The sequence below is a fragment of the Pygocentrus nattereri genome, chromosome 18, assembly GCF_015220715.1.
Source record: "Pygocentrus nattereri isolate fPygNat1 chromosome 18, fPygNat1.pri, whole genome shotgun sequence".
NCBI classification, from domain to species: domain Eukaryota; kingdom Metazoa; phylum Chordata; class Actinopteri; order Characiformes; family Serrasalmidae; genus Pygocentrus; species Pygocentrus nattereri.
Window position 1 is genome coordinate 30351704 of NC_051228.1, and position 12881 is coordinate 30364584.

The 12881-nt window shown below is 39.1% G+C and overlaps 1 protein-coding gene across 3 annotated transcripts in view; it reads right to left on the bottom strand.

Annotated features, from left to right (window-relative positions):
- Window positions 1–815: 815 nt before the first annotated feature.
- The window catches only part of cadm2a (cell adhesion molecule 2a), a 482918-nt gene continuing 470852 nt past the window's right edge, over window positions 816–12881 (bottom strand). For all 3 annotated transcript variants that reach the window (XM_017681962.2, XM_017681972.2, XM_017681954.2), the window contains 2 exons: window positions 6434–6556; window positions 816–5957 (listed from right to left, as the gene is read on the bottom strand). In XM_017681962.2, the coding sequence (XP_017537451.2) occupies window positions 5839–5957; window positions 6434–6556 (242 nt within the window). In that variant the 3' untranslated portion in view covers window positions 816–5838. The remainder of the gene's footprint in view (window positions 5958–6433; window positions 6557–12881) is intronic.

Consider the following 12881-nt stretch of genomic DNA (forward strand, 5'->3'; position numbering starts at 1 on the left):
GTGTCCCAGCTTTTTTGTAAATGAGGTTATAGATGTCTTTAGTGTTACAGATGTCTAGCCCATCTATATGCAACTGTGGACACTTTCTTAGGCCAAGACTCTACCCTAATTGCATTAGCTTTAGGATAGGTCAATAAGGTATTCTGCTAGTTGTTCCAAATAAAAGCCCCTTCTACAAGTTCTGCATACGAATATACTTGTTGTCGCAATACCGATTGGCCACATTGGTGGTGAGCCAGTGGATGAACAAAACAGGGTCCACATGTGTTTCTGTCTATCTACTATATTTATATAAGGCAAAAGACATCCATGGCCATGCGAATACTCTATATGTCCATTTTTTTAATGTGGGAAGGCTTTTTTTATTTTGGAACATTGCTTTAAGGATTTGCTTGCAGTCAGCCACACAAGCATTAGTGAGGTCAGGTACTGATATTGGATGATTAGTTCCAGATCACAAACACCACTCCAGCTCATGCCAAAGGTATCGTCATTCTAGAGAATGCACTTCCTCTGCCCTATAGCCTAATGCTGGAGGACTTTTCACCCCTCTAGCTGACACTTGGCACTGGGCATGGTAACTTTAGAGACATGTGCAGCTGCACTAGTGTGTCCCATTCTATTGGTAATGCCATTCTATGGAGATTCTACAAGCTATGTGTGCACAAAAAGGGGCATCTAAAGGTGTGTCTACAAGTTTTGGATGTCTAGTGTACAATGGCAGGGAAGGCACTCACTACAACATCTGCTGTTAGAGATATTCAAACGTCATGCAGGTGATCAATAAAAAGGAAAGAGCATCAGAAAACCAAGCATTAAATAAACATTGAGATTTTTATTAACATTATAATTGCCTATTTTGAAAAGCAACAGATACAGAGCTTCGGCAGTCGGCAATGAGCAGGTGGGACATACTTTGCAAAATCTCTCCGAGTAAATTTTGAAACAACTCACCGAGTCATTCCTGAGACGCGAAAAAAAGAAAAGAGAATGCCAAAAGAAATGGAGTCACATGCCCTGTGTAATATGGCGGCCAATTTCTGACACAAACATTTACTATTCCATTTGTACACGGATTGCATTGATATAGTGACACAGAAATTAAATTTTTTTTTTTAAACAAACAACAGTTCTCTTGTGACCTGCCATCAAAGCAAAAGAAACAGCCAGATGGATCAAGATTTTCCATTAGATGTTAAAATCACTAAAATATAATTAAAAATTTCTCCTAAACAATAGTTACAACACAAATCAGGGTCTCTCCAGCATGTATATATTGAACAATATTATGAACAAAAGAATTCCTAATCTTTTAGGAAAGAGGAAAAAAAAGAAATAAATAAAAATGAAAAGTACAAGTACTTTATATAAGCTTCTGCTCTAAGAATTAGCAGCAGAAACTAGACAGCATTTCCACACCTAATCACAATTTACATATTGGATGCATCTTGGGCAATGTTTCCTTTATTTTTCCATTTTAGAGCGAAAGGATGCTGCAGCTAATGTAGAGGGCATGAGCAGAATGAGATCTCTGAGAGAATTTTGGAAATATTTGACCTCATAGGCTAAGAGCACATCTACAGTCCCAATTACAGGTTACACATGAAGCGTGGGCAATCCACCCCACTCCACCCCACCTGCAAAATGATGGACCCCGAAGACATAGACCTGCGTCCATACAGAACTCCACAGAGTGATCTGTTGGCCTACACAGCTAAACTGAGTCCTGATAGTAAGACAAAAATGTGAAGGGTTTATTTGTGACTGCTCCATTCAGTACTTAAATCCACGGTAAGAAGGCCTGAAGACCATTGACAGGAGACATTACAAATCACTCTCGATTCTGCAGCCCTGCCTGTACTCCAGAGCACATTTTCATGCTTTCGGAAATCAATAACAAAGAACAATAAAAATGTATCTAGCACGCAAAGAAAGAAATAAAAGGGTATTAAAACACAGCCTGAAAAAAACAAACAAAAAAAACAAAATACGCTGCATTCAGTTTATAAAAGAGATCCAGCACAAAGTGAGAGAGTGAGAGAGAGAAACTATTGTACATTGGCATGTTGAGAAAGTGGATGGTGATAGCCAAATAGCCAAGTCCAGAGAAAGTTCTGCATTAAAAAAAAATGACATTAACCTCCCACGGCAAACACAAAGGCAACCATGGTGATTAAGAGAAGCTGATTAATGCAATCTTTGATCAGAAATGTAGTTGGTCATGGGCACATTTTCTGTATTAGCCTTGTTTATCATGGCCTGACTGACAAGAACGAGGACCATAGCTATTCTGCTGCCTCCAATGCAATGAAGAGAGAGAAAGAGAGAGAAATAGAGAGACTTCTTAGGGTCCATGCTCTCAAAAACAAAGACTCCGTAATGGGTTCCTTGGAGTGATGTAACTGAAGAACAACTTTGAAGAACCTTCTAATGGATGGTTCTTAAAAGGAGGCCTCCAGAGCTTTTCCAACCCAATCTCTATCTGTTGCATCTGCTGCATGTGTTCACTTGCTAAAGACAACAATTTAGATGTTGAAAACCCATTCAACTAAACATACTTTCCATTGGCATCTATTGTAAGCACGTTTTTCTGTTCTTTTACTGAAGTATAAGTATCTACCCGATAGATGCAACACAGAAATTAGGTTGAGGATTCTTTTAAAGAAGAATCCAATGCAGGAAACCAAAAGGGGTTCTTCTACGGCATGGCTCCGAAGAACCATTTTGGCACCTTTATTTTTAAGAACACGGCATCTATGGTTCCTTAATAAGGTGTAAATTAAGAGTCAGTGTAGATTGTGCACTGGTCTCAAGTAAATACTCAGCTCTTCTCATGTAGGCCCCATCAATGCTTCCTCAACAGTAATACCCATCCCCTGGTTCATATATACATATGGTTGAGGCAAGAAAGAAGAAAAGTACCGTTTTAGCCCAAAGCCTACCTGCCTGTATTGTGTTGTACTGTGGTATACTGGGAATTCAGTATAAAACAAATTTTTACTGATGTTACTCTGCAAATTTAAAGCTTTATTCTTCTACCATTTCCCCAGCATTAATGATTCTGTTTCTACACAAGAGACTGATACATGGTCTGACAGGTGATCTATCGATTTCTCAGAAAATACTGCTGTTAGCTTGATGCTACTATATTCTTCATTATTCACTGTGACCAATAACACATTATGAGTTTGTGTTAAATGTTAAAATTACCCCCCCTTTCAAACACTACCTCAATTTGCAGCATCTATGATTATAATTCCATAGGCATGTTTATCAACACGTTTCCTTCTGATTCTTAGTGACTCCTGCTTTCAGTCGAGTGAAATGAAGTCATTTACAAGATCTGAAATAAAATCATGACATCAAAAATGTTTTTTTTCTTTTTCTTACCAAAATGTAGTACTTATACAGTATATACATACTTTATGCCGAAACAAAAAAACAAAATGTGGAGTGCTTGTTAAGAATCCTGAATGAACAAAAACAATTAAAAAAAAATCATATTTTGAATCAATGTCTAAATCGGCTAATATACAAACTTGATAGTAAGCGGGATTCCCAAAGTCTAACAACAATTTTCACTACTTACTACATTTAGCAGATGTAATATACAGCCTTATTAACAAGGGAACCTATTCATAACAGAAATTTAAAAAAGCAAAAGAACAGAAAGAAACACAGACTATTTTAAAAAACACTTCAACCATTCATCAGTGTTGTGAGATGTGTTTACCATAAGATATGTTTTGTTTTGTATTCGCTCATTTCATGAACATTGAGATCAGTTCTAGTTTACCATTCTGTGTCATGTGGTCACTGATAATGTGATTCTGAACACTTTTCTTGTGCTTCTACATTTAATCAAATCAACTAGACAAAAAAAACCCAACAACCTCAAATGGCACATAACATCTATTGTAACCATCTTAGGACAATGAGTTTTCAATACTAGTGCTATTTCAAAGCTTATATTAAAAAGGCTATTACAGTTTATTGTTTTTGTACTTCTTTTCTGTGAGTCAGCCTGACTGATGAGATCAAAGTCTTATGAGGCCAGACTTGAACTGATAATGTATGTCTGGGGAGAACTTGTTAAACTTTTGGTGCTGGACTGAGGTGAAATGTACCGCAGAAAGGTATAAAATCTGCCCCCAAATTTCTCTGTTAGTGTACAATAGATAACACAAACAAAACTAGCTAGCTAGCAAAATAAGTTAGTTAGCAAAATGCTATTGTTAGCTTAGAGAACAGTTTTTCTCTTTTCTTGTTAGAAAAACCAGCATAGACAAAGCTGTTCACCAGCAAAACCAGCGCGTGTTGTGTTTTGGATGCTGGTATGATGGTCAACCAGCATGACCATGTTGGGTGTCCAGCTAAACCAGCACCAGACCAGCAAAAATCAGTTTAGACTAGCATGGAATGCATGCTGTACTGTGCTGTTTTTACAACAGGGTTGTAAAAAGTAATATTTACTTATACCAGATGTTATATATTCACATTTACATGTTTAATGGAGTTTTGGGGGCACTCAAACAAAGTTGACAAATTTCCCCCTACTTTGTACTCCACCTTCACTAGAAGTTGGACTGATTTAAATATTATTAGTTCACATATTAATACGTCCATGCTCCCATCCACATTTACTATTTACTAAGTTTCTCATGATTCTCCCAGATGCTCTTGTTTTGAGATCACGTCTGGCCCCACAAGACTAATGAGACCCTACAAACTTGAACACGCTATAGTTTAAATATCTTTAACCTTCTAAAGTACAGATTTTAGGGCACGTGTGTATGTAAACTGCAGAGGGGGCTTCCTCACACATTAGTAAGCACATATTCATGGCAATGTCCTGGAGTGTAACAGTGCAGGAATATACAGACTAGTTAGGGACATAGTATGCCACACAGTGAGGACAGAAAAATGTAGTGGTACAACTTCATTCTACAATACGATGTGCCTTCAACCCCGAGCCCTGGCCTGCTATCACACTAGCTACATTTTTGGTGTTCAAAAATCACACAAACTAAAAAACACATTGGCGGACTCAGTAGCTCTATGACCTTAGACCTATTTATATAGGCTTCATACCAATATCTACATTTCAAGTACAAATACTGATTTTAAATGATGGGTGTGGGCTATCGGCCTCATATCATGTGGAATGTTCACTTAGACTTGGTCTAATTACTGACAAGCGGTTTTCTTGTAGACTGAGAGGGGTATAAGCCACCTCCTTTGTTTCAAGTTGAGCAAATTAGTCCATTTACATATTTTATTTGGACAAAAAATTGCTGTTACAGCAATGGAGTTGAAATGAACCACAAAGAGTATAAAACTTCAAGAACAACAGATCTGATAAAAGTGACAGTAACTTCATCATAATGCTGAAGATAAAAAGCAAAACACCAATAATGAAATGCTTGACAAAAAAAGAAGGCATTTGAATGAAACTGGATGGATGTCTGTATATTTAGGCACTGTGAAGTGAAGTAGTGAGGGCGGTGGACTTTCATTGTCGAACTGGGTGGTTCGGGGCACGTTTCACTTTTGTGTGTATTTTACAGACACTTTGAACAAAAAAGGCAAAAATCTTCAGCAGCTATGCTTAGGTGATTCATAAAAAGTGGCATTTGAAATTTGAAATGAGTTGATATCAGGAAAAAAGGAAAGAGGAACACTAAACAGAGGAATGCAAAGAAAAGCGTGAAGGAAAAGAGGATGTAAAGAAGTGAAGGAGAAGTTTCCACTGCTGCCAGACAAGGTTCCTACGTGGAGCAGGGAAGAAAGGATCAGAGAGGGAGAGACAGAGAGAGAGTGAAAGGAGTGGAGTGCAGTCTAAATGAAGTATTCCTTCTTTTCTTCTGCGTGTGCGTGGTTTCCGTCGGCATTGATGATTGCTGTGTCTGCATCTGGGGCATCGTCTGCTCCTTTGGCCTCGTTTGTCAAATATGTGCCTGTCATAATTAAAGATAAGAGTGATAGAGGTTTAAAGAAACAGGATGATCCACTCATACCTAGCTTAAGCTTCAACTGAAACTGACAAACTACATTAGCAAACTACCAAAGTTTGTATTCAATTGTCAAATTAAACATTTTTATTATTTTACATGCAAATTTGATAACCCTGCTACATAAACATGCCATGAGCATGTCATGGTAGAAGTCATAGGCTGTCATGAGTTGTCATGACAGTAATATAATAGTGCCATGTTGTTATTATGATTAGTTGTAATGACAGAAGCCATAATGTATGCTGTGATATGATGGCTAACTAGAGTACACAGCAAAAATGTGCATGTGATACAAGCTATTATGACAAAAAACATTATGGCATCTGGAATTATCATTACAGGTAATGGTAATATGGCACTGTTATGCTAGTGGTATATTATTATTATATTGTTTTGTAAAATTGTAAAATAATTGATACCTTTATGCCTCGCCAGATATCGGCCCAGTACGATGATTAAGCACAAGGTAACAAAGACAACAACAGCCACTACGCCCCCAATCAGAGCATGGTCTGGACCATGCTGCCCCACAGCATTAGGATCTGTGGAGAGAGAGAGAGAGAGAAAGAGAGAGAGAGGGAGAGAGGGAGAGAGAGAGAGAGAGAGACATCCACACAAAAACCTTGTTATTTTGTGCATCCCTGCAGAGTACAATATCCCCCAATAACACTCCATGTCCAAATAGCAATGAGAATATAAGAATATTCAAAGTGGCCATTTTAGGGAAGAGAAATTGAAACACAAACAGCTGGAAAAAGTGAATTATTTAGAAACCCCTGAGGAGCAAAGTTCTAAGCATAGCGACAAGAGTCTGGAAGTGAATGCATGAATATTTAAGCAAGTGTATACAAAGGGGAAATACATCATATTTTTCATTCGTTCAGGCTCATTCATACGCCTGCACTGAAGACACAGGACGAGGTACAGACTATAAAACAGTACTCCACTGGCAGCTGCAGTTCCCCTCGGTATACATGTGCCACTCTGGGCTGGATTAGCAACTCAGAATTGGAGGTGATGGCTGGAGCCACAAAACAGTTTCTGTTTTTTTTTTTAGACAACAAGGTAAAAGAGGCAGAAAAAAACTGGCAAGCTGAGGGACTTTTTCATAGCCTGCCAATTTTTAAGGTCATTGCTCTTGACTAATAGAGCATGTTCTCAAATGCATACACACAAATTTAAAGGAACACTCAGAATGCCTGGACTGCGGAGGCTTATGAAGCAAAACAAGACCTGCTGTTCACCTCATCATAGACCTTACTGGGTCATAGATATCCTGAATGCCTAGAAAGACCCATCAAGTAAGCAGCACACTAGTACTGTCTTCATCTAGCATGAAAAACATTCACGTTAGTCTTTTGCCAGCATACATGATAAAATAGGTGTAAAAATTCAGCTCAGTGGCCCATGAACAATAGTGAGGGTGAGGAATGAAGGCTGGTTATGAGAGGGTTGATTATCACAGCAGGGAGTTATTAAGAACACATGCAATTTTGAAAATTCACTGATGTAGCTGCGTTAGATTAGTTCTGCTCTTTTTTTCCTTTTTCTCTACCACCTTGGCTTCTTTTATGGCATTTATGTGGGTTTTGGACAGTCTTAATTCAATTATACACAATCTTTTTCCAGTCTCTCTTTATTCCTTATAATTAAACTGGCGGTTCTTGTTACTGTGGCTTTGAGATTGATGTATACTATAAATAATCACTGTTTTATTGGCTGTCCTATATTGCGCCTAACTCAGAAAGCAGTTAAAGATAAATAATTCTTATAACTTTAACATGAATGGGCAGGGCTAAACGTCTAGAGGCTGTATGCAGATATATGTAAATGCTTTTCACTGCATCACAAAAGCATAAATTCAAAAAAGGCTGTTTCTGCAGCTTAGTGTCCATAAAATGACTGTATGGCATGCTTTGAAACTTTAACAACGTTTACATATTACATCTTAAAACAAAACAAAGTAAATTCAGTTTTCCATGATATGGGACAATATCATCGGTCGTTTTTGCATATATACAGTTAAATATATACAGTCATATGCAAAAGGTTTGGGCGTCCAGGTCAATTTACATTATTTTGTAAGTGAAAATAAATGAACACATCCTCTATGGAGAACATATTTCTGCACATACACAATAACCATTTATTTCCTGAATTTAATTCTAAAAATAGCACATAAATCGTGGCCTGTCTAAGGGTTATGGCATGTTAAAATTGTTTGAGTAAATAAATAGAAACTGTGGCATACAATCTGTAGTACAATTTTCTGTTGTTTCTGTAGAGGATGTGTCAACTTGTTTTTTTACTTGTGAAATTGATAAAGTGACATTTGACCAGGAGTGATCAATATTTCACCTATGACCGTCTCTATGTTACGAGGTTTTCTCCTTCTGGTATTATGGTATACTCTATGGTATACATTAAAAAAAAACAAGACGTTATGTCGACAGACCTAGGTTGATTCAGTATAACTGTCATCTCACACCAGACAGTGTGCCTTCTGTCTCTGCAATGACACTTATGGCTGCTTTTAAGTCGTTCTCACTTCCTCATGCTAAACAGTGATATCTCAATAGTGGGTGAGAGAGGGGCCAGTCACCCTGAGCATGTGCTTCAGGGTTTGTCATAATTGGATATCTTCAGCCTTTGCTCTATTTATATCAGTGGCCAATGAGGCCACCGCGATGAGAGCCTTCCTAGGGCAAGTCTATTGACACGGCAAACTCTTTGTAGAGCCCGGCAGATGATAACGATATGAAAGCTAATTTCTACATCCAGGGAGATTGATACGGGCAAACGCAGGGCATTTCATTACGTTCTACTCAGTTTAGGGGAATGGGCTGTTATAGTGGGAAATGCGCTGCTTTAATATATGAGTCCTCCACCCAGTCTGTCTGTGTCTGACTGGTTAAACTAATCAGAACTCTCTTCCGTTGCTGGGTGGTGATTTTGGCTTAGCCATGAGGAGTTTGAGGTAGCAATGCATCCCTCTTCCTCCAGAACACATTATCTTTTAATAAGGCCTGCGACGGCCCTCTCTATGTGATTTAATATTGGAGCGCCACATGCAAATTCCTCCTTTAATATTTATAATGCTATTCTCAGTCCCTATTGCGCGACTCCCACATATTTAACAAATTGAACGGGTTCAAACTGTGGCGCTCTGATGGCAACTGCCTGCCTGTGGTATGGCCTGGCAGAGGTTTAGAACCAAGCCCTGCAGCCGCACCCTACCAAGCACCCAAGCCTTGCAGATAGGAGCTTCAGGACACACACAGCCTCTGATGTCACATTAAAGGGAGTTTTTTTTTTTAATTTGCTTATAACATTTTTGTGACTTTATACACCAAATATGTTATAATTCGTTTTTACATGACCATTTTCCAATATCTCTTTATCCCTCAGAATTAAAGTGGCTATTTTTGTTAATGTGCTCTGTTATGACAGGCTGTGCTTTATTATGCCTCAATCAAAAAACAGTCCAGGTTGAAATTAACATAAACTGTTAAGTTTGAACTCAAACAAACATTAGCAACAAACTCTCAGATGTCTGTTTTGTTTGGAAAACTGCAATGATGGTCTTGTTTCATGGTCTTGACAGCCAGGAACAGCACACTGTTTAATCATTTGCTCTACTTCCACACCAGTAACTGCAATGTGAATGAGTGGATTAAAGGCTGTAGGCTGAGAGGTCCATCATAGGGAACTTTGTTTAACATCCATCCATCCATCCATCCATCCATCCATCCATCCATCCATCCATCCATCCATCCATCCATCATCTTCCGCTTCTCCGGGGTTCGGGTCGCGGGGGCAGCATCCTGAGCAATGAGGCCCAGACCTCCCTTTCCCCAGCCACTTCCACTAGCTCCCTGGGAGGGATTCCGAGGTGCTCCCAGGCCAGCTGGGCGATATAGTCGCGCCAGCATGTCCTGGGTCTTCCCCGGGGTCTCCTCCCCGGTGGACTTGCCTGTGACACCTCCCAAGGGAGGCGTCCAGGAGGCATCCTAACAAGATGCCCGAACCACCTCAACTGGCTCCTCTCGACGTGGAAAAGCAGCGGCTCTACTTTGAGTCCCTCCCGGATGACCGAACTTCTCACCCTATTTGCTTAACATGTCACAACAATATAAATTATGTCACATGTGATGTCACAACCATGATGAATTCAAAATGGACTGTTTTTGCAGCTTGGTTTCCTTACATGGACAATTGGATTGAGAGGTACATTATAATTTTTCTGGTATTTTTCCCTTATTTTCTCCTATCAGCACTAAGAGAGTGAAGCCTTTGTCAGCTGAACAATTTGTTTCTTTATACCCACCTAGAGGACGCGAGGCCTGTATGCTTTCTAGGATCTTTGGCTACAGATGGCTATGGCATTACCAGAGATCAAACTCGCAATCTCCTGATGACAGAGCCAATACTAGTATGTTAATAGGCTTGTATGTTTTGAATGATTAGTGTTAAAGTAGGTAGCACCTTTTAGCTCGGAACTAAGAGTGGCCGAGAGGCCGAACCTCCATTTTACCCTCTCCTTGGGAGGAGAATTTAAAGTAGCATGAATATTAATACCACATTCGAGTTCAGCCCCCTCAGGAGCTGGGATTGTGTCTAGGATTACTGTTGCAGTAATCTTTAAGGCATTTGAATGAACGCTCTTAAGGGCTGAGGTGAGAAACGTACGAACATGGAGAAGTGCCGTGCGTGTGTACGCACCGTTGCCCTCCTTTCCTTAGGTGAGCTATAGAGTGGCTCTGAAGAGAAAGTGCTGAGCTGCAACAGCTTCACCTTCAGAGCACAATAAAACTCCCTCCATTAACATTCAGCAGGGGACACTCCCAGTCTCTCTCCGATGAACACACAGACGTCTATGCACCTTCTGATCCAGGTGACCAATGATGTGTTACCTGATTCAAGGGTATAGGGGAGCACAGTTGGCTAACCATGAGAATTACAAGAGACGTCTAGTCAAAACATTATCCTGTCTCTTTTTAAAAGTCAATGAAAAAGTCAAATGAAACATAATGCCCTTAATGTACGTACAGTAGCTTTTATGAAACATTGTGTTCTCTTTTTCATAAATATCAGATAAAAAGCAGAACTGTTTTCATTAGCCTCCTCCATTTGAACAGTACTACAGCATCACAGACTAAACAAATTAACAAGTAATTGACAAATGCACTGGGATGGAAAGGCCAACTTATTAAGTACGTTATGAGTTTAAGTAGGAACTCATTTGGATTTAATTATGAACTCAGCTGGACATTAAGCTTCTCTTTGTGAGGAAATAAAACACCACAGTTTTGCGGTATGCAGTATATTACTGGTGTCAAAGCCCTCGGCACCTACTGCAGTAGTCTTATACATTATTTTAAAAGGAAATCACACCATGTTCAGTACATCTAAAACATCAAAACTTTTCAGTAAGTTGTGTTGCACTCTGCGGTTTGGAGTAAGCTTGTATTTCTGCACTCTAGATTACCCGCTAAAGGTCAAGGTTATTTTTATGGCTGCAGAAGATACACAAGAAATCCATGAAGTTAAGCAATAAAAAATCAAAGCTTTTATTTCTTGAGGTCCATTACTCACATTTCCCCTAGAATGGCTGTGTGAATCACAAGGCCTTTAGCTTCCGATCAATAAAGAACTGCAGGCCCCTAAGTGTGGTTTAGTGCTCCTCTCATCCACCTGTCATGTGCTTTCGGCTTCCCTGGCTGTTTTCCCAGCTTATAGATATGACGCTACACAAGAGTGCTGAAAGATAGAGTGTATGAGCTTGCTGCCTCAGGCTTTTGAATTTTAGATATACCCTTTACATGCCACACCCAGTGGCTACAGTTCCCTCAATGTACAACTTTTGATTCCTTTAGCCACCTTTCAGTGGATGGTTGCCAGTTTCCCCTTTGCTTGTGTGTCTGTTTCTTGCTCTGTGTTGTAGCTGTGTGCTTTCTGCCATGTGCTTGTATTTGTTTTGGCTCTTTGCCCTTTGTCTCCTCCCTCTCCCAGATGTTCCCATTCATTCTAGCCTTTATCAAGCCCTTTGTTTCAGTCAGTGTTTGTCTGGTCAACTTGTCACTTTATTCATCATGAAGACATTGTAAAAAATCATCGCTATCCAAAAAAAAAACATATGTCTATTTTTTTTACTTTTATGTTTCTATATCATTTGAGAACAGCAGCTATTTTTTATACTGTGTGATAATTTTATGATGAATGGACCAATAGAAATGCTCTTAAACTGCTTAGAAAATCTACTTCCATTGACCTACATTAAAAGTTAAGCCCTCTCCAGTAATGTTACTATTTTAGAGTTTGCTTTTCTTCAGACAGGAACAAAATATGACCTGTTCAAGTCAAAAACATAAAGAGAAGTCAGAAAGTGCTAATGTAAAACATTATGATCAGGAACAATAAAGCATACAAACATCATAAAATTGTCTCAAGTGAAAACAAAATAAGTAACAAATGAAGTGTAGGATATGGGCACTTTAAAGTTTAAAGAACCCTCCATATTATGTAGAAGTTCTCTACCAATTAGTTCTTTTTTTCAAAATTACTCGTCCAAGCCAAGCACCATTTAGAAACCTCCACTGCTGAGGGTGTACAGGAGAAGCAAGACCATGTTAAACAAATTAACCATGAGCTTAGTGCACTGATTGGACAGTTCAATGCATTAATTATGCTCCACTTTCTGCAGAAATTTCAGTAATTTGTATCTAATGGGAAAAGCTGAAGTGTTGCCAAGTTGGAAAAGGCCTGGGAGAAGCTATTGGTATGCTGTCAGACTCTCATACATGCGGTCAGACGAGAATTTACATCTGAAAGAGTCGGGTTCATACACTCTTCATTTATACATCCCTA